Here is a 23205-nt window from a genome sequence, read left to right as displayed (position 1 = left end):
ACAAAATGGAGTTTGGCAATTGTCACGGCAAACTCTTATGTGCTCCACTATTGCCAACTATGAAGTCTTCATTCAAAACAAGTATCTAGCTCAGGGATGTTTCTAATTTCTACTAAAGGACATGTAGCACATTGTCGCAAGTCAAATACTAACGTTGAACACGTAATTACCTACATTAGAAGAAACCACAGAACACTTAATAATTAATGTCGATTAATCGATTAATTGGAAAGTTGCCATCTAAAGTAATAATTGGCATTATATAAACAAAAATGCAAAACGTACATAAGAAAATGGTCGCTATTCATTTTATGACCGTTGACAACCAAAAACAAAACAAGCTAGAAAAGGTTAAAACGAAGCAGATAGAAATGTAGGCCTGAGACAGAGAAATTTACTAAAATATGGGTCTCTGGCGTGAACTTTAAAAATAAAATTGCAGGGCAGCTGGAATTGTCCTCTAGTACGATGCATGTAATGGGCATTGGCCACGTATACGCTTTGGACTAAGTCCTTCCCTCTCCGTCGAATATAATATATACTATTATTGATAAAAAGAAAACATTTTTTTCGAGCAACGATAAGAAGAAAACTAGTAGCTTTACCAATTTCTTCATCTCCACCAACAAGTTACCCACTGGTGAAAAAGTGAAAACCCATAACTTACAAAATGTCTTGTAAAATCATTGAAGAAAAGCTTGTGATACGACCCATTATTTTATTATATTATATAGTCTATAACGTATGAATATACATCAAGTGATAAAATATTCAATAATATACTATGTATTGTAGCTTTTCATTTGATATACAGTAAAATGTGTGCATTATTTTACTGTGTGTGTTTTGGACCTTTGTAGGTAAGCACTTATTACATTTTAAAAGACCTAATTATATTTCATCACTGCCATGTTCTTTACCGATATAATTACATCATAGTCACATGCACTTACTTAATTTTCAATTTAAAATTAGAAAAATAAAATAAAATAAATCCCACAAAACCTAATCTCCTCTTTAAACTACATTGATCAGATGAGAGTTAACACACTATAAAGAGAGAAGTAAAGTAAAGCTATGGATTTGTCTTCAAAACACAAACAAACATTAACAAACTCTCCCGTCGCCGGAGAACTAACCATAGCCGGAGAAATGGGTGTCTGTTACAAAGAGTGTCTGAAAAACCACGCGGCTAACCTCGGCGGCCACGCGCTCGACGGCTGCGGCGAGTTCATGCCAACCCCTACCGCAACTCCCACCGACCCTTCCTCTCTCCGCTGCGCCGCTTGTGGCTGCCACCGTAATTTCCACCGCCGTGACCCTTCCGACCATCTCAACTTTCTCCCTTCGCATCCCACTTCCTCTCCCTCCGGAACAGAATCTCCACCGTCTCAGTCGCTTCACCACGTGGCTTCCCCTGTTCCTTGCTCTTACTACACTTCAGCTCCACATCACATGCTTCTCTCTCTCAGCTCCGGTTTCCCTGGACCGGCAGATCAAGATCCGACGGCGGTAAGATCGGAGAACAGCTCAAAAGGAGGAATGAGGAAGCGGACGAGGACCAAGTTCACGGCGGAGCAGAAGATTAAGATGAGAGCCTTCGCCGAGAAAGCGGGGTGGAAGATCAACGGCTGTGATGAGAAGTCGGTGAGAGAGTTCTGTAGCGAGAATGGGATCGAGAGAGGAGTTCTTAAAGTGTGGATGCATAATAATAAGTATTCACTTCTCAACGGGAAGAACAGAGAGACCTTGTCTATGGAGGATCATCCTCGTCTTTGTCTGAACACTCAGAGCAGTAATAATGGTGGTGAAGATGGAGACAACGTTGGTGGGTCATCGTCTTCTTGACGCTAATTACCATACTTAAATTCGGGGAATATTAAAGTTATGAGCATTAACCGTTTAAATCTTATAATAGTAAGTTCTAACGTGTAATCGTCATCGAGATATATGCAGTTTTAAATGTTATTGAAGTTGTATGACAGAGATGTTCAGAGATCATAATGGGTTTTGTAATGAAAGGAAATAAGGTTAAACTGAAAATGCAAACCATTCTAATTATAGTATGTGCATAAATCTCCTCCAGTAATGATCGAGGAAATCAAAAGATTCGTTTATTTGTTTTGTATATTGGAAAAAACTTGCGCCATTATTATTCAATGTTATCTTCTCTTGGAAATAATCTCCTGAGCTTTTAAGAAAAAGTAAGAAGAGTTTGCTTAATTATGAGATACGACGTGGTTGTTAAATGGCAACAAACTATGGCGTGGCCGAATATAATTAGGTCATCTGGGCGGCACATTTGTTGAGTTATTAGTATATTATAAAGTTTTAAAAATGCGTGCTTATCTTGCCTTTCCATTTAAGGATAAGCTTCGGGCAACAGGAATCTCGCTTACTTATCCTAATTAAGAATAATACAAACGTTACGATTATTATAATATCTATCTCCATACAAATGTCTGGCTCTGACCGTGCCACTGATCCCCTTATCCAATGATATTATAGTTTATTTTACTAATTTTATTAAATTTTTGTTATGTGTTTCCTTTCTTTTAGATTAACAGTTTTGTATGTATTTACGAATCAGAGTGAATATGCGTATAACAAGTATGTGCTCAACGCCACGGACAAAGTATTCACGCGTAAGGACGAAGCTGAGTCTGAAGAAATTAAGACAGTCCAGTACGATCGTTGCCAGACAGGCCGATGCGTATTTTTAGGTGAGTCACTGCATGTATTTGTAATGATATTTAGTCTATAGTATTTTCGTGACAATGCATATTCGCGGATAATATAAGATGCAGTGATTAAATAGTGGGAAATAGTCATTGTTGAATACGGATGTGGTACGCAACGCAAGCATATCGTCGTTTGGGTAATATTACAAGTAACGAATGAAGATGGACTTAACCCATATCCAGAGTCAGTTTTCAAATTGTGAACCATAAACCGACTTATTAAAGGTACTAACTAATTATCCTTTGAAATAGACAAAATTAACATTTTATTTGGCAAACTAAAACAAATATAAGATGGCCAAATCAATCAATATTTTATTTGACATAACCGGCTCTCTAAGAATTTTATTAAGAGTTTTACCAACTACTAAGAATGATTTAAAGGATGTTATTCGTTCATGTGTTTATATAAACATAATTTTTGTTTGAGTGATGATTCTAAATTCTAATTAAACTCTGTTGTTATTTAAAATTTTGATTAAAATTGGTATTATTCAATGAATGATTTAATTTTAGTTTTTTAAATCTAGAGTTATTCAGTTTTCAAATATTTGAAACTTTTTATATTCTAGATTTATTTCAAAAAATGTGTTGTGGAGTTTCATAAATAAATGATATAAATTAAAATTCAAGATATATTATAGAAATTTTAAAAGTCACCAACTTAAGTATTTTAAAATCTTGAAATTTTATGGATTGAGAATATTGATAACTGAATTAAAATCATTGATTGAGTATCTTGTGTACTATTTTAGTTACTCAAGTTATAAAATTATATTTCTTATTTGTATTGAAGCAACTCGGTCGTGCTTTATTATTTGGGAAGCCCAAGACAATATTAAAAATATGACATTAGCTTAGATTATAATTATTACTAGATTTTGATCCGCACTTAAAGCGCGGGATTTGATTCTTTGTAAATATATTATTTTATAGTCTATAAATTTTATATTATATTATGGTTATTACTATTTTAAATTTGTATTTCATGATGTATTTCATGATGTATTTTATATTATACTCTGATTTTTATTTACTATATTGAAACAATTTTCAATAATATTATACATTTTTATATAATTGTCTCTCAATATAAAAATTTTTGGCGGTGTAATATTTTTTACTTATGAAACACCTAATTTATAAAATTCGAATTCGATTTGTTTTTTTTTTTGCAAACAAATAAATATGCGGATTTAATATATTGATTGGTCTCTGTAACCATTTTATATTTGTAACTCATTTTTAAATTTTATTTGAATACACTTAATATACAATTTGTATTATGTTATATTTATATATGGGTCATATGTGTATGTATGGTCAATAAAGTAATATAGAATATAGAATTTTCAGAATAATTGATAAGTTTTAATTTCAAATTCATTTTACGTGGTAGAATATAGAATATTATTAGAATAATTGATAATCATTAACTTTATAATTTTCTCATATTTTCCGTCAAATATTATCTAGTGTGGAATCAAATCTTTTGAAAGTACACTATCTATATTAATTTTTCTACAGTTTCAAAATATATATGTAATATCTGCTTTCAACACTTTTTAGTGATGTTTCTCTATTAATATGACTATCAAAACATGCTATTGTATTTTTTGATAGATGTCTAATATCAATACTAAAATGAAAACGTTCATATTTATATATTGACTATATTATGCATATCATATAGTTGTATATTAATAATAACATCAATAGTTGAGAATATTATAGGCATATATTAACTACTAGATTAAGACTCGCGCCTTGCACAGGATAAACATTATATATAAAAATTATTTTATGTATTATATGTTCTTACATATTATGAAATAATAAATATATATTGAATAATTAAAAGTCATTAACTATTACATATATAATTAAATTGGTGCGAACGTATAAATCAATTTTATTAATCCAAAAATTTTTTTAAAAAAATTGATAGGATATGTAATTAAATTTAAATGATATTAACATACATAGTATATTTTTAATATTAATGTCTATTTTTTTTAAATGATGCTTTCTACTCATATGTTTTTTTTATCATGTGTATTTTTAATAGCAAAAACTTTAAATTACTGATAACAAAATTTTTATTGTGGGATTAATAATTTTAGTAATTGATAATTTAAAAAAAATTGTCAATGTTAGTTCAAAACTTTTATCAAAAAAAATTATTCAAAGTAAATTTTGAAACTAAAATATTTATTTATTCAATATGGTTTATAGTTTAATTTAGAATGATATATATACATATATATATATATATATATATATATTAAATCTTAATGATTAATTAAATTAGACTTTTATTTATATGATTTTGTAATCATTTGTATTTTGTCATAACAAAAATTTTAAACCATGGATCGCAAAATTTGAATGTGAGACTTTTAACAGTTTTAATAATTTATAGTCATTTTTTAAAATTAAAAATATAAAATATACAGAAAAATCTAAATTTTTATAATATGGTTATTGTTTTTTTAAAAAAATTATTTTAGTAGTTTTAAATTAAACAAATTTGATAGAAGATACATTTTTTTATCAGATCTTTATTATTCAAAATCATTAATTGTCATATATACTTTACCCAAATTAGGTAATTCCGTAATCTTTATTTAAGGAAATAATAAATGACATTAATAATGAATTTATGGTTAGTTTAATAAAAAACTTATTATATAATTAGATGGACCAATCTATTTCTCTAATAATTCTAAGAATCATCCTAGTGATGACATGTGGTTACAAAAAGAAGTTGTAATGTTTCACAAATAATATATAGGGGATAAGTAATATCAACATACGATTTGAAGCATGTATTAATTTGTTTTGATGTTTGTCTTTTAAGCTAATCAATAAATTTCTAAATTGTCCAACATGAGTATATATGGTGAGATATGAGCATTAATAGGGGAAGTTAGGTTTAGTTAGTGTCGTTTGTTAGTTTTAGGAAATTCTGGTTTTTAATTAATTAGGAAAATCGTATATGATATTTCAAATATTTTCCAATAACTTTTAGTTAAATTTAATTGCAGTGGCATTAGCTTGTAAATTTTTGAGAAAAGTCAGGGTTAATTCAAATTTGTACTCTTCTTTTAATAGATTAGATAGATATAAAATATGATTCTTTTTAATTGCGACGTATATTCAGTAGCTTAGAGGATAATATATCCACTATTTTGTATGTTGCATATATATAAACCTAGATCATTTATGTGTAGAAAAGAATCAAGAACAGATTTCCAGTATTAAAACATTTTGCAATTAGAACTGTGTACATAGTTTCAGCACAATGCTTCAAATATATTTATGTCAATTCTTCCATATTCAAGCAGAGCAATTTGTGGGTCTTTTCAGGCAGTTCATGCTACGGAATCAGAACGAGTTCATAACTACAATGACAAAGTTCTTACAACGAAAAGAAGGTATTACAGGTCGTGAGAAGTAGTATAAAAGACCTAAGTAGATAACTAGTGGGTAAGAGAGTTCTCACCGTGGTGAGAAATGATCTCGACCTCTAATATTTTGGTTACAAATAAAGCGATGTTCACCCTGTTATTTGTGTATTATAGCCTTATGTGTAGGATGGTAATGTTATCAACAAGCGTCTTTCTTACGTATTTTAGGTAGGGATAGCAATCAAGGCCTGGCCCGTGAAGGCTTGCTGCGGGGCAGGATTGGACCTCCATTTGGTAAGTCCGCAAAATTGCGGGCCTCGCGAGACAAGTTCAAAGCAGGACGGGTTCAAAGCGGGACGGGTCGAAAGCGGGACGGATCGAAAATGGGACGGGTCGAAAGCGGGATGGACTTAACCTGCAGGATTTTAAAGGCCCGCAACCCTAAGTCCCCATTTCTGCTTTCGCCTAAAACATTGAGAGAGAGAAGGCGATTCGACGTTGTGTAGCTCCGGTGATGGTGGTTTCAGGGTCGACGATGTTTCCGGTCTCCCAAGCGCCTTCGATCTGCACTTGTGGAGCTTCTTCGAGTCATCATAAGATGTTTGAAAACTCACTTTCCACCGAAGAAGAAGATCTAGTTCCCGCAATGGGTTCTTCATAGTTTTGCCTATATGTATTTGTTCACACTATCATACATTTTGGAGTTTTAGGTTTCAATATATCTTTAACTTACTTCTATTATTCTTATTTGCAGAAGATGAAGTTGATGGTGAAGAAGAGAAATTTCTATCTTTTTATCGCTTGTTGGTGATAAAGATGAAGAATAAGAAGTGTGATTGGTGTTTTCTTTTTATTTATTTTGGGATTAGCATCTTTGATTTGGTGTTGGTTTTATATAATTTTGGATTCAGAAAACTAAAGCATTTGTTATGAACTTATGAGTTATAATATTTGGATTGAGCAACAAAAGTATTGTTTATTTTTAAAATGTTTGGAGTCAAACAAAATTAAATAAACTTGTGTTTTGATCCAACTAAAATCTTCAACTAACAAGTGTATTGCCTTATCCAATTCAATCATCGACTAAACTCACTCGTCATGAAACTGATAAAGCGCCTTGAATCATATCTTGAAGCGTTCAGGAGCCATATGTTCGTTTGTAATTCTATGTCTTGCGGGCCGATCCGTAAAGGCCTACATGTTTTGCGGTACGGGTTTGGTCAGCCATTTTAAGGACCGCAGCCCGCTGCGGTACGGGACAGGACGGGACGGATCAACCTGTTTGACATTCCTAATTTTAGGTGGGACAGTCAAAACGAAAACCAAAAATCTAAGTGGAAATCTAATAATCAATGTTATAAAAGTAATGGAAAAGTCTCTCTTTGTTCATAACATAGAGGTTCCTTATATAGGAGATTACACCGTCATAGATAAATGAAAAGATTACAAATCATAATCTTTTGGTTATGAGTCATCCACAATCTGGTTCATAACACTTGCCCTTGGATGCCTTAACCATTTAGAGCTTGTAATGTGCTTTAATGTTGCCTCATTAAAACCTTACCAGGAAAACCCAATTGGGACAAAACCATGGTGAAGGAAAAAGAGTACAGCACACATTACTCCCCCTGATTTGGACATTACTGAAGGTCCATTGGACCTCTCCAATTTTCTGCAATCCGTGGGTGATGAAGATCTTGGGCAGAATATGCTTCGTCCTCGAACATGATAGTTGGTTCTTCTTTACCATCGGCCATGCCACAATCTGATCGAACATATTGAGTCGTCGACCTCAAATACACACACACGAAATCTTGGATGATGTTGTTGTGATATGCGTGTACCACCATGTGTAAAACATAACATGTGTGAAAACAAATCAACAAAACCAAATATCCCCTCTTTGGGCTGGTTAGTATAAAATAAACCAAAATCAAAGGCTTCTTCATCGTCCATCTCAGGACTAAATGGACTTCTTTATCGTCCACCTTTGGACTGAATGGATCAGTGTCCAAAACAAGTGATCTCACGTCCATGTACTAGATAATGGGTGAGACTGATCCATATTAAATCTCTTGAGTACCCTTTTCTGTATATACTATTTGATGCACAAGAATTTTATTGTTAATGTACTCAAGCTGTAATCCCAAACAAAATTTTTTTTTCCAAGATCTTTCATCTCAAACTCTTTCTTGAGATATTCAACTGTTTGGGAAATTGTATCCAGAGGTTCCTAGGATATTCAGATCATATACTTTGATGATTATTAATATTGTTCTCGAAAACTTATTGTACTTTCAGCTCAATACCCTATAGTACTTTCATTATCCAGTGGACCATATAAATATGCAGTCACTACATCAACTTGCTGCAAGTCTAATTTTTTTCTCTTATATAGCCAGACTTATGAGAAATCTAAAAGTAGTTGCATCCACCACATGGGAGTATGTCTCCTCATAATCTATTACTGGTCTTTGTGAGAATCCTTGTGCAACATCAGCTTTATATCTCATGATTTCTATTCCTCACAAGACCCATTTATATCTACTGGTTTTAACATCATATGACGTCTTAATCATATGGTCAAATACGATTTTCTTCCTTAAACTATTTAACCCCACGTTTCCATTCAATCCAATCTGTTCTACGAGTGCGCACTCTTATATTGACGTGGGTTCATGATCCTCGCTTATATTCATAAATTCAAGTGCTACCTTGTATGCAAATAAATCATCTTATGTCGACATTCCTTATTGGTTCCATTATGTTCCAGACATGATATAATCGATTGAGATTCATTATTATCAGGACCTTCAATACTTTGCAGCTTAGCGTCCCAAGCTACATTGTTTGGTACATGTACCTTAGAGCCGACCGGCCTTATCTCCATGTTTGGGATGGTTTCCTTAGTAACTTCGGATTAGGATTTTGATTATCATTCTCTGCACCTTTCTTTTGTTTCCGAGGATTCTTATCTTTTGGAACCTATTTGGTCTACCACGTTTCATACGTTGTCTAGACTCTGTAGCAACCTGACTGTGTCTCTTCTTGGACATCAAATTCGTTGGTGCTTTACAAGCTGGTTTATATATGACTTAGTCATTCTTTTTCGGGTCAGCAAATGTGTCTGGCATTTGATTAGCTAGCTTTGTAAATGTATAATCTTTGGACATCTATTTCACATTCTTTAGTCCGAGGATCTTGCCAAGACATTGATGGTTGATTTCATTCTATTTCTTTTACCATTCTTTTACCAGCTTTATTATTTTTTTCTCCTTCTGGTCTTAAAATAATCTGTGGACCTGGCCTCAAATATAATCACTCATAGTTGGCTCAAAATACATTATTATTGTGGGAGAATCATATCCAACATATATCCCCATCCTCCTTTTGAGGTCTCATCTTAGTTCTCTGTGGTGGAACAATTAGTATATAGACAGCACATCCAAATGTCTTATGATGGGGTATGTCTGGCTCTTGACCCGTTAATAATTGTGATAGGGGATATCTATGCTCACTAAATGGCATGATGCGTATTAACTTAGGTGCATGTAAATTTCGTGTGGCGTAACCTGTGAATGGGAGTTTTGACCTCATAAGTTATGGTTTATCAATCAACTATTTGCGTTTTAAAAGATTTCGGCCAAGCCGTTTTTGGTATGGACATGTATCACAGAATTGTCCACACTTACCCCCATGGACATACCATAATCATTTAAACGCTTGAGACATGTATTCACCAGTATTATCTAGACATATAGTCTTTATTATGAAAAAGGGGCTCGTAGCCGTTTTACTGGTGATGACCTAATGAGTTTCTCTTGTGTACATGCTACACACGTGAGATTCTTTGGGATAACTCATATTATCTTTTAATATGTGTCTTTTGAATATCAATTTTCGCATCATGTTTGGACCAGGATGGCCAATCCGGTCATGCCATAAAGTGTATATTTTCGCAGGCTTTTAGCATCTATCATACTGATCTATGCATAGTCTAGGTCAGTAGAGAATGCAAGTATAGTCTTTAGGATTTATTATGGCCTTGGGCGATTTTATACATATATCTGAAGGAACTCTTTGTTTCATTCGCCCTTTGTTTCAATATAGAAATCATTCATTATTATATCTTTAAAACTCAATAGGCTGCTCTTGCTCTTAGAGTTGGGTGAATATAAGGCATCACTGATTTCTAGATGCATACCCTTAGGCAATAATATATTAGCCTAACCATAGTCTTCTTTCAGACTGGCGATACCTGGTTTAGTACTTATATTGGCGTTTTTCAGTGTACTCATATAGAAAAATCATTCATTCATTTAATCTAAGCAGACAATGTAATAGAAATAAATTCAAGGAGATAAAAATCAGAGAAAGCATACAAGCAAAGCAATCACACAAGTTTGATGTCGAAATCAGATTATCAACTTGATTCTTTTAGGCAATCATAAGTCTCATATTCCATAAGATCATCTTGATCATGTTCGAAATTATTTTCACCATCTTTATAGACCAAGTGGGTTTTAGGATTCTTCCCTTTTAGACTCTTTTTGATAGAGGCCACAAGAATGTTTGGGAGTCCTACATGTCTTAGCCCAATGATTATCCATACCACATTTATGGCACACGGATTTGGTCGAGTTTTGTGGCTTGAAAGATGTACCACGGCCTCAGCCATGTCCACGGCCTCCATAGGAGCCACGGCCATATGAGTTGCCTTGGCCATGGCTCAAATTGGGTTGATACACACGGCCTCTTCCATAGTGAGTCCCACGGCCAAATGCGTTATAGTGGCCATGGTCACGTCCTTTCCACCCTCCACGGCCATAACCGTGTGGTCTATCATTCTGGACGTGGTTACCTTTTTTTTTTCTTCTGCGGCCTTATTGGTATCATGTAATGGGGTTAATCCATGAGGTCTCAATTCACTGTTTCTCATCAGTAATCCATTATTTTGCCCAGCTAGCAATAGACTCATCCACATACAGTCCTGGATTCTGGGATTCCTCCAATCAAATAGGGCTTTTGGTAATAACACCGTTCTTTGGTGATCATATATCGATTCTTAACTCTGTCCAAAGGTCTAGAGGATTCTCTATAGTCAGATACTGATCTTTGAGACTTTTAATAAGATGATGGCTAATAATTAATATTGCCATGTATCAATCTTTCTCATTGGCATTATTGGCTTTTATGATACATTCACCAAGTCTTTTTGACTTTAAGATAATCTTTGTATCCAATGCCCACCGTAAATAATTATCTCCAGAGAGATTTAGGGCAGCAAAATCAAGGTTGATTTTCAACATCTCAAATCATATATCACTCAATATTTAGGTATAATTTTCATGCGGCCTTACTCTTAAAAACAATCAATTTGGATTTCAATCTTGTGAGGACAATGAGACTATCAATCTTAAAGGTATTTAATCAATCAGTCAATTTCTAGCAAGTCTCAGCAATACTATTTCTATGTGCTCATAATATTATGGTTTATCAAGAATAGCAAAAACGGATTCAATTAATCATGCAATTAGAGTTTAACAATCAATGGATTTTAGCAAGACTAGTAAAAAGATTTATTAATCACTAAATCAGTTTCAAGGCTGATTTTAGCAATACTAGAATATAGATTTCAAGCATGAATTTCAATGAATCAGTTTCAATGCTGATTTTAGCAATACTAGAATATAGATTTCAAGCATGAATTTCAATGAATCAGTTTCAAGGCTGATTGGTATTTAGCATAAACTATGTGTAAATAATTTATATAGTATCCGAATTTATCAAACCTCAAAAACATATAATCAAATTAATCAATTTAATCGAACTTAGCATACAATCTTAAACCTCAAGACATTAGATTTTATCATGAATCTATCAACCTAGCATACGGATTCTCAATTCTCAAAGACATCCAAATCAGATCAATATAACCTATCATACAGATTATTTAAGGTTTTTTGATATAGGGTTAGGGTTTATCGGATTTTAACTTGTAAAAACCGATTTGGGGTTTTAATCATGTAGGAACATGATTTAGGGTTTGGGGTATCAAAATTTTAGAGCTTTGATTTACTTAATTAGGATTTATGATCTATTACCCTATGGTTTTGATTCATAAAGATTAGGGTTTTAGGGTTTTATTCTTTATCAATCAATCCATGTTCGATTATGGGTTTTTAGGTTTTGATTTACCTTTTAACCTTAGATGATTGTTGAATCGGACCACCAAAGGAGTTGAGCCGCGAGCTGGACACTAACGGGACGCGAGCTGGAATGGATCGAGTCGCTTCTATCGGGTCGCAGACGTCCTTTGTTGCTTGATTGGGAATGCCTTGATCGTCGGACACGAGCTGTCTGATGCTGTCGCGAACCTGGAAGATGTCGCGTGCTGGAGCTGCTCTCGGGTCGCGAACGTCTGAGCTAGGATCAGGAACGCCTTGGGCTGAAGCTGGTCGGGGATGCGAGCTGGAACAAATGCGGGAACAAGAGGACGCGATCGGGGTTTAGGGTTCGTCGGATCGCCGGCTAGGGTTAGGATTTTTTGATTTGGGTATTAGCTTAGGGATTTAGAGTTTCGTGCTGATAACGTGTTATAAAAGTAATGGAAAAGTGTCTCTTTATTCATAACATAGAGGTTCCTAATATAGGAGATTACACTGTCATAGATAAATGGAAGATTACAAATCATAATCTCTTGGTTATGAGTCATCCACAATCTGGTTCATAACAATAAAAAAGTTAAATCTGAATAATTAGTGGCCAAGTGATTAAGCATGAAGAAGATTCATGGACTATTTCTGGACAGCCCGAGTCATATGTGGGCTTATTAATAATATATCAAATTGTACAAAAAAATAAGCCCAAAAAAACAAATCTGGTCCGTTGATTGTCATGTTCTAAGATATGATCTGGACCGTCCGAACTAGGGCAAAAGAGAAGTAGGAGAAAGGCTTTAAATAGATATAATAAGCTGCGCAGCCTCTACTCTGCTCCGTCGTCGAGGAGGATAAAGACCTAAAAGGAGATAAAAGGAGAAATGGTTCAGCGTCTTGTATACCGTTCGCGTCACAGCTACGCCACCAAGTCCAACCAGCACAGGATCGTCAAAACCCCAGGTCTGTTTCTCAAAAACCAAACTCTCCATCGATCTATAGAGTTTTGTTTTTTAATGTATTGACATCTTTGAATGTTTGGTTTTGTTGCAGGTGGTAAATTGACATACCAGACCACTAAGAAGCGTGCAAGTGGACCCAAATGCCCCGTTACCGGCAAGCGTATCCAGGGTGTAAGTCCTCTCTGATCTGATCTCAAAATCGATTCTTGGAGTTAATTGGTTGAGTTGATTGTAGTGTAGTGTAGATCAATGCAAATGTAGTAGTTGTCTAGGTTGTTTTGGTCTGTGCTTATTGACGGTCTTGTGCTGGTTAGTTTGAATCCCACACCAGGACATAACTTTATCATAAGCTACATTTAGTGCCGCCTTTGTCTTTTCAAAGTTTTCTCCTTTTTTTGTATGTAAGGACATTACTGTTTTACTTGGTGGCAGAAATCGATATCGTGTTCCAAATGGTTACATGTCTCATTTTTTAAAATAGTTATTACTAGGTGTAGATGTATCTGAATGTGATTGGTAATTTCATCTGAATCTAACACATTTATCGTTTGTTTCTTTAGATCCCTCACTTGAGGCCTGCTGAGTACAAGAGGTCTCGATTATCCAGAAACAGGAGGACCGTGAACCGTGCTTATGGTGGTGTTTTGTCTGCTTTGGCTGTTAGGGAGAGGTTAATTCTTTAGCTCGTTTCTGTAACAATTTGACCAAATAGCAAAACTTCAAATCTAACATCTTACTCATGTCTTGTGTTAACAGAATCGTCCGTGCTTTCCTTGTGGAAGAGCAAAAGATTGTGAAGAAGGTCTTGAAGCTCCAAAAGGCCAAGGAAAAGGTTGCTCCCAAGAGCTAGAGATCCTTTTTTCTCCTTTTCTTAAAAAAAAAATATTTTAATTGTTGTGTGACTCTGTCCTAGCAATAGTTACTGGTTGCAGACGTTGAGAGAAACATTATGTGTTCGTCAAAAATTTTACGCTTTTGTTATTCGCTGTGCTCTTTACTCTGTCGACATTTATCAAATCTTGTCTTCTCGTTTTATATATGTTGACCACACTTAGCGTTGGTTACTTTGTTATAAATGTGATTCCTGCGAATATCACTCAATAAGTAGTAACCATTATAAGAACATTCTTAATAAATAAGAATAAAATCTTTTAATCTTTTTTCAATATAAAATCTTTAAAATAAATAGAGATAGTTAACTTTCCCAAGTTTAATCAAAAAATATTTTTTTTCCCTTAAAAATAAGAAATAAAAATGAAAAGAAAAATTATTATATTATTTATATATCTGTTTCTTTAGGAGTGGTAAGAGCATGAACATTGGTGAACCCCTTAGGGTTCATAAACATTTTTTAATATTTTTTTGTGGGTCCATGAATAGTTATGAACATGTATTTGTTGTTTTTTGCATTGGTGAACTTCAAAAAGAAGTTCATAGGAATAAAATAATAATATTTATTTTATTTTTTAAAAATTTCAAAATATTCAGAATACATGAATAAAATATTAAAATATTTTTATTCAATACATTAAGAGTAGATTACATAAATAAAAAAATTCAATAACATACAAAGCTTATTCATTTTAATCATCAAACTTTTGCCATATATTTTCCATTAAATCAGCTTTCAAACGAGCTGCGCATGCCTAACATATCACCGACATGAATACTTTCTCTCTTTGTCACCCTCGAACTTCTGCTTGATTCTCCTGACTCGAACTCAGAAGTATCAATTTGAGCGTATCCGTGTCGTTCGTTCTCTACTATCATATTGTGCAATATGACACAAGTTCTCATTATCTTTCCTATCTTTTCCTTGTCCCATTGTAGAGCTGGGTTTTTAACAATTTCAAACCTCGATTGCAATACTCCAAAAGCCCGTTCGACATCTTTTATGGCGGATTCTTGCTTTTCTGCAAATTTCTCGGCTTTAGGACCTTGAGGAAGTGTGATAGATTGGATAAATGTTGACCAGTTTGGATAAATTCCGTCAGTAAGATAGTAGGCGATACGATAAGTGTGGTTGTTGACCTTGAGCTTAACTTTAGGTGCTCGACCATGTAAGATGTCATCAAAAACAGGTGACCGATCATGAATATTGATATCGTTGAGGGTACCTGGTAAGCCGAAAAATGCGTGTCATATCCAAAGATCTTGTGATGCCACGAATTCTAAGACAATTGTCGGCTTTCCTGAACCACGTGTGAACTGACCTTTCCAAGCCGTTGGGCAGTTTTTCCACTCCCAATGCATACAGTCGATGCTGCCTATCATCCCCGGAAATCCCCGTACCTCTCCAACATCGAGTAATCGTTGAAGATCCTCAGCAGTAGGTTTTCGTAGATACTCATCTCCAAACAATTGTATTATTGCATCAGTGAAATTTGCCAAACACAAACGTGATGTACTGTCACGAAGTCGGAGATATTCGTCATATGTATCTCCCGATTGACCATATGCCAGCATATGTATAGCTGCCGTACACTTTTGAAGTGCAGATAGCCCGTTCCTTCCGTGAGCATTTCGTCTTTGCTGAAAGTATGGAACTTCCTTACTTATATGTTCGACAATGCGAATGAACAATGGCTTGTTCATTCGAAAACGCCTCCTAAACATTTCCGGTGGGTATGTAGGATTTTCCTTGAAATAATCGTTTCATAGTTGATTGTGTCCTTGTTCCCGATCTCTGTCGATATAAACTCGTCTTTTTGGCTTGTTGGCTTGAACCTCAATTATTGAGTCGATGTAATTATCAAATACTTGGTCGACCATTTCTTCTATAGCTTCATCAACTTCATCACTTGATGAGGAAGACATTGTTGATGTTTTCTTCCTAACATGACAAAAGGGGATTTGTAACTAAAAATCTATACACTTTTTCATAATCAAAAAAAATATTTTCATAATTCTATAAAACTTGTCATAATTATGTTTTTTTCCTAATCCATATTTTCTTAACAATAATTATTTTTACTTCATCCATATTTTATTTTAACTATAATTCTTTCTAATTTTCATAATCCATATTTTCTTAACAATTTTTTTTTACTTCATCCATATTTTATTTTAACTATAATTGTTTCTAATTATCATAATCCATATTTTCTTACCTTGATGACTGTTTCTTGTATGTTGTTTGTTGTTGAACGTAGTTGTTGTAGTTTGTTGTTTGTTGGTCACAGACTTCACTCGATCAAGAACATGATAGTTGAATGTAGTTGTTGTAGTTTGTTGTATGTTGTTTGTTGTTGAATGTTCGTGTTGTAGTGAGAAAAGAAACAAAAGCAAGAGAAACAAAAGCAAGAGAAACAAGAGCAACACAGACAAGAGAAACAAAAGCAAGAGAAAGAAATGGAAGATAACTTTGATTATAAAGCAGAGTAGAGACATCGTTTATATAGAGAGACATAGAGTTACAACATAGTACATCCGTGATCTGGTTTAGTACATCTGTGAATCAAGTTCAGAGTTACAACAAAAGCATAATACATAGAGAGACATAGTACATGAGTCACCTGCAGTGTAGAAAGAAACAAAACCTACACTTTCCCGTGATTAAACCGCAAACAAACAAAAGTAACGACCACCAAGATTGACCTGCAACAACCTGAACTTCCAACCCGTGACCTGCAACACTGTCACCTCCAACCTGTGACCTGCAAAAGAAAAGATACCAGAATCAGTAAAGCAAAGCAAGGAAATACACATCAACTACTCAGACAAAAGATAAAATATTCAGTGAAGGCAAACAAGTTCATACACAATAGATATCAAAGCATTTTAGAGATGAGTTTATTCTTGAGAGCCACTTCATTATCAGAAAGTGTGTCTATGTTTTTGGCTAGCAAACGATCAAGGATCTTTTGTCTGGAAATGGTGTTTTTCTCAGCTAGGATGCTATGTATATGATCATAAGCTGCTTCATTTGGCTTCTTGCGTTTAGCAGCTTTGCTAGCCTTAACACCAGGAGGCCTAACCTCTTCCTCCTCAGGCACCGCCTCCGCACCAGCTTCCTTCCTTTTCTCCTTCGGCTGAGAGTGTGACCTCCACTTCTGATCAAACCGAAGTTCCCTCCAGCAATGTTCAAGCGTGAACTTGACATTGTAGTCATTGAAATAGATGTTATGCGCAGTCTTCATGACATCATTTTCACTTTGCCCACTCGCTTGCTCCTTCAGAGCGGTTTCATGGCAACCCACAAACCTGCAGACCTCTGCATTCACCCTTCCCCACCTCTGCTTACATTGACCCCATCGCGTTTGAAAAGAGAGAAAATTAAACTATCTGTACCAACCTAAGTACAATTCAACATTAATCACAGCAACCAACCAACCAACCGACAGATAATTAATGTGTGGATTTTATAATATCTACTTGTACTTCCAGTTCTCGTACTAGTTTCGTTGTAGTTTAGTTTAGTTTATGTCTAGTTCTATTTCTTGTTCTTGTTATACTTTTGTTCTACTTCTAGTCCTACGTCTACTTCAATCCAGAGATAACAATGACCATAGATATAGTTTAGCTGACTCTAACCTTTCGTTGTCAATCGAAGCAGACCTTCTCGAGGGAATGGACCTGCACAGTGAGGTCATAGACCTGCTCATTGAGTGAATTAACCTGTTCCTGGACATGGAAAAAGTATAGGACATTTGTGTTAGTAACTGTAATACAAATACAAGGAAAAAAAATTACAGCGATGAAATAGCTACAAATGTTTGACTAACCTCAAGTCTCTCAATCTGTTTACTAAGATTGGACACCCCCAGCATCACCTGCTCAGCCTCCTCCACCCGTTTAGTTAGCCTCTCGAGCTTCTCCTGCACACCTACCACCCAAGGCTGACGATAATGGAGCCCATCAGCCTTGGTTACAACATCAAGAATGATCAGATATACAACTTACAGTATAGAACATAAAGAATGATCATATTATGATATACAACTTAAAGTGAAGTTTAACAGAGGAGACTTTACCTCGTAGTTTCTGCAGGTGAAGAACCGCTTCCCAGGAAGAGTGTCGTAGTCCTCCTTCCAGCGAACCTCGTTAATGAGTCTCCCACCACACAGACACCTTTTAGGAATACCGTACTCTGAATCCGCCACGAAACTTAACATGTTGATGTGTTCGTGTTGCCTCTTTGAATGTCTTCTATCTTCTTCTGGATCCATCTGTCAAATAATTCAAGATTTTGTCAAATAATTACTCGTAAACCACAATCACGATCTACAACCCTAAACCCATCACTCGATTTAATCCATAAAACGAAACCCATCACTCGATTTATAAACATTACTCGAAAACCCTAACTGGATTTGAAATCTCAGAAAAAAGAACTCTAAAACAAACCACAATCACGATCTACAACCCTTTATCGAAACCCATATATCGATTTAGATCCCTTACTCGAAACCCCCAAATTTTTTTCAAAATCGAATAATTGCTTCCCACCCCAAAATCAACCCAATAAAGCTGTAAAACTACAAGATACTCACCTACGCTCGTGGATAGAAGAGCTCGTTGATTACGTCGAGAAAATCGCCGGGAGTCGTCGTCGCACGAAAAGTCGCCTCTCACGGCGAAACCCTAGTATTTTCAGAGAAAGGGGAAAATGAAAAGAAACACGACGTTGCCCGACTTTCCTCCTCGTCAACGCGGAAACGCTTGACCAACCAGCGCACGCCGCGTGGCAAAATCCGCCCCTTAATGGGTTCATGCGCAAGGCCCGGTTCATCAAAATAATCGCATTTTTCTTTTTTTTTTTTAATTCACCGGGCCTAAGATTTCGAGACCACGAACCTGTTATAAACCGCTAATGTTGATGGTCTAAAACATTTAATATTCTTTCTTGTTTCTTTTGATCACAGGTAAAATGTTTGGGGTCGAAAATTTGTTTTATCGCAATGGCAAAGTCGTAAATATGAAAAAACCGCTCAATTCTACTACAAAAGAGCGCAAAAGAGAAATAGGGTTTTACATATAGGTCATTTCGATATCCATGGTGAGAGATACGAACGCCGAGCACGACCTCGCTGAAGAAGGGTCGAGCAGCCATCCGAAAAGGCAACCACTTTCCTCCCTTGTTGAAGATGAAGCAGAGACCGTACAAGAAGCAGAAGGTGGCGAGAATGGTGAAGAAGGAACGGTGAGGTTGGTGTAACGAAGGTACGATCACGAACAGCGTTTGTGTTTGCTGCCAAGCATTGACAAACCCTATCTTTCAGGTCTTTTTGTTTCTTTTAACCTCGTACTTGTCAGTAAAGGAAGTATCTTTCATTACAGAACATCACTGCAATGTACATATATATCATGTTACGTAAAGAACCCTTTTGATCGAATAGCAAATGAGTCCTGTGAACATATTAAGTAAGACTCGTTACAACTTTGGTAATGATAATAAAAGTGACTGTGTCTTTTTTTTTTGTGTCATGCTCTGCTTGCTGTGCTAAACTGAGGAGAAAATTCCTTTCCTGGACTTTGCCTATTAGTAGCGACCGATCCAGAATAATGGAGAGAGTTGTGGAAGCAGTCACGGTCCCATGCCCAACCGTAAAACATGGCTGCACCAACAAGTTCTCTACTTCTCTTATGGCAAAGAGTTGGCCCATGAGAAGAAATGTAGTTTTGCTCTATGCTACTGTCCTGCACCAGACTGCAACTACTCCGGCCTGTACAAGGGTCACTACCAAGCTAGCCACATGATCTCAAGGGAAAGTCTCACGTTTGCTCTATGCTACTGTCAGGCATGAACATCCGTGATAGGATTTTATTTCTTCAGGAAAGTATAGATGGTCCATTGGTTGCAGTTCACTGTTTCGAGGAGGAACAAGGAGTGTATGTGACTGTGAACTGTATAGCACCTTGTGCTCTTTGAGCATCCGCAATGGTGATTCCCATTGCGGAGTCCTTAGAAAGATAAATATTAATTTTTTTTTTGTTTTGTTTTTGTTTGAATAGTTAAGGATCCGAATCGAAATGGTGAGTCCAATAGTGAGTCCCATTGCGAAATTCTTAGGTATATAAATATTATTTATTTTTATTTTTATTTTTTTATATAATTTTAGAAAGTAAGATTTAAATAAAACATGATTAGATAAAAAGATGATTAAATATAAAGATACAACATGAGAGCTTATAAATATTTAAGATGATTAAATTTAAAAATACAACATGATTATGAATCACCAAATTTGTTCCAAATATTTTCTATTAAATCATATTTCAATCGATGATGTGCCTGGGTATCGTGAACATCATCCCGAATGCCGAGAATATTATGGATATTTGTAGACATCATCAAATGAAACCCTAATTTCAAACGAAAATCTCCAAATCGATTGAAAAAATAACAAAACGAACCGTAAATTGCCGACTAAACCAAACTCAAAACATCACCTGCCCAATAACCCGTTGCCACCTGTCTTAAGGATCAAGTCCTTGAACCTCTTACGGACGGACTGATCCGATGAAATCCTTACACTATTTGCCTTTTATAATATAAATCTATTCAACTCAGCATATGGTGGCACGCTAAGGATCAGCGTCGGACTTCCGTTGCACTTGCTCTTAGAATGTCGGAGTAGGTGTTATATGCGTGCATAGTTTTCTTACAAATATTTATTAATATATATTTTATTAATTAAAAAAATTAACTTGATAAGTTATTATTTATGTTTCTAAATTTTTTAAATCTAATATTAAATTATTTATTTATGACAAAGTTTTTCATTAAAAATATATTCTTACTATTGTTTTGAAATTTAAAAAATACTCACATATTAGAAATACTCTTGAAAATATATTTATACAAATATTTTCCTTGGTTAAATATTTAATTATAAATTATTTTATATCTTAATTTTTAAAATTTATATCATAAAATATTATTTCAAGATAACAACACAATATCTAAGAATTATCTTATTTTTAAATATAATATTATTTTTAAATCTAATATTATAAAATTCATTAAGGATAACAACTACATTAACATATATATATATATATATATATATACACGACGACAATAGAGCAAAAGGCAATAAGGGTTTTACATATCTGTCATTTTTTTTTTTTTTTTTTTGCTAAGTATGTAAATATCATTAGAAAATGAGAAGTTTTGTTTGTACAAAAAGTTTAAGCGGGCTAGCCCCTCTCTGGCAAAAAAAGAAAAACAGAGAAAGACTGCAAGGTACTAACTACTAGGTAGGTTAGTTTGATCACTCATACTTCAGCCAAAGTCTCATTACTGAACATATCTGTCATATTGATGTTAGCCATGTTGAGAAAAGCGTCCAGAAGCCGTACGAAAGGGCAACGACTTTCCTCCCTTGTTGAAGATGAAGCAGAGTCTGTTGAAGTTGAAGCAGAACCCGTTGAAGAAGTACTATCGGGGACGCTGTTGGATCTAGATCTTCTCGACTGTCCTGTTTGCTGCCACGCACTGACAAACCCTATCTTTCAGGTCATTGTTTCTTCTTATCCTACCTGGTCTGCTTTTTTCTTACAACTTTGGTAATGATAAATATCTCTCAGTGTCGTTTTTTTTTTGTTGCAATCTCAGTGTGACAATGGACACATAGCTTGCTCGTCTTGCTGTACTAACCTGAGGAACAAATGCCCTTCCTGCACTTTGCCCATTGGTGCTTGCCGAAAAAGAATAATGGAGAGAGTTGTGGAAGCAGTCACGGTCCCATGCCTTAACGCAAAACATGGCTGCACCGAGAAGTTCTCTTACGGCAAAGAGTTGGTCCATGAGAAGGAATGCAGTTCCTCTCTATGCTACTGTCCTGCACGAGGCTGCAACTACGTCGGCATGTGCAATGATCTCTACCGTCACTACTTTGATAAACACTCACGGGAAAGTTACAGGTGTGGCTATAACGTGGACGCATGAATGCGCATCTGTGATAAGATTTGTGTTCTTCAGGAAGGTAGAGAGGGTCCATTGGTTGCGGTTCAGTGTTTCGAGGAGGAACAAGGATTGTATGTGACTGTGAACTGCATAGCACCTTGTACTCCTGGAGTCTCGGAGTTCTCCTTTCAACTCACTTACTCGCCGTACGAAGCTCCTGGATCCATGTCGTTTGGATTGAGTAAGATGAATAGGATTCAGAAAGTCTGCTTCCAAACTCCTGACAAGGACTTCATGTTTATTCCTCACTATTTCTTGGCTGGACGGCCTAATTTGAAGATAAAAATTGCCTAATTTGAAGATAAAAATTTGTGTCACTATTTTTCACTATTTCTTCACGTCACTTAAAGTAAAAGTTGTGTTCAGCATGAGAGTCTTAGAAATATTTTGTTTTACATTTTCATTCTAAAGATATATGATATGAGGATTGATATCAATATTCTTTTACATTTAAAAATTTTTGTTTTACATTTTAGTTTTAAAAGATAAATATGATTAATATGAAAACTATTTTTTTTACATAAAAAATAGAAGTCATCCACGGATATATATATAGTATGAAAACAACCAAACTCATGAGCTAGCTCGTGTTCGTTAAAGGAGTGTATGTGACTGTGAATTGTATAGCACCTTGTGCTCCTGGAGTGTCGGAGTTCTCCTTTCAACTCTCGTACTTGTCTTACTTTGCTTGTAGAACCATGTCGTTTGGATTGAGTGAGATGAGTAGGAAGTGAGCTTCCAAACTCCTGAGAAGGACTTCATGTTCGTTCCTCCTCGCTATTTCTTGGATGGACGGACTGATTTAAAGATGAAAATTTGCATCCGCATGCAAGGAGACGAACAAGAAAAGAAAACATGATGAAAAGAACAATAGTAGTATTTGTGTTTTATTATAAGTATCTTCTTCATTGTTGGACTTGTTCGGAATTTAGCTATATTGGACTCAGTTTTAGTTTCATTGAGCTTTCATTGCGCCGTTAGGTGAATGGTGAAAACATCAACTTTGTAAAGGATCAAACAAAA

At 35.1% G+C, this 23205-nt stretch overlaps 2 protein-coding genes, 1 non-coding gene and 1 pseudogene across 3 annotated transcripts; all 4 read left to right on the top strand.

The window, feature by feature from the left end:
- The first annotated feature begins 962 nt into the window (after positions 1-962).
- Positions 963-2061, top strand: LOC106404829 (zinc-finger homeodomain protein 11). Its single transcript, XM_013845493.3, has one exon. The coding sequence runs from the start codon at positions 1078-1080 to the stop codon at positions 1846-1848; it is 771 nt and encodes a 256-aa protein (XP_013700947.2). The 5' UTR covers positions 963-1077; the 3' UTR covers positions 1849-2061.
- An 11021-nt stretch (positions 2062-13082) lies between these two features.
- Positions 13083-14306, top strand: LOC106406857 (60S ribosomal protein L34-2). Its single transcript, XM_013847596.3, has 4 exons — positions 13083-13272; positions 13363-13442; positions 13832-13941; positions 14028-14306. Exons 1-4 carry the CDS (start codon positions 13194-13196, stop codon positions 14119-14121), a joined length of 363 nt encoding a protein of 120 aa, XP_013703050.1. The 5' UTR covers positions 13083-13193; the 3' UTR covers positions 14122-14306.
- Positions 13621-13709, top strand: LOC125589492. The gene has a single exon (XR_007325679.1). It is a non-coding gene; the product is annotated as a small nucleolar RNA snoR110 (small nucleolar RNA).
- Positions 14307-18281: 3975 nt separating the features above from the next.
- LOC106403575 lies at positions 18282-22817 on the top strand (annotated as a pseudogene).
- The last annotated feature ends 388 nt before the right edge of the window (positions 22818-23205 follow it).

The sequence above is a fragment of the Brassica napus genome, chromosome C6 (assembly GCF_020379485.1).
Source record: "Brassica napus cultivar Da-Ae chromosome C6, Da-Ae, whole genome shotgun sequence".
Lineage (NCBI taxonomy): Eukaryota > Viridiplantae > Streptophyta > Magnoliopsida > Brassicales > Brassicaceae > Brassica > Brassica napus.
The sequence above is the reverse complement of the archived record's forward strand: the minus strand, read 5'-3'. Positions and strand labels throughout refer to the sequence as shown.

Coding starts and splice junctions, on each gene's coding strand:
- LOC106404829 (XM_013845493.3), top strand. CDS start 1,078: ATGGATTTGTCTTCAAAACACAAACAAACATTAACAAACTCTCCCGTC.
- LOC106406857 (XM_013847596.3), top strand. CDS start 13,194: ATGGTTCAGCGTCTTGTATACCGTTCGCGTCACAGCTACGCCACCAAG. Junction 13,273..13,362: donor CAGGATCGTCAAAACCCCAG/GTCTGTTTCTCA, acceptor GTTTTGTTGCAG/GTGGTAAATTGACATACCAG. Junction 13,443..13,831: donor CCGGCAAGCGTATCCAGGGT/GTAAGTCCTCTC, acceptor TTGTTTCTTTAG/ATCCCTCACTTGAGGCCTGC.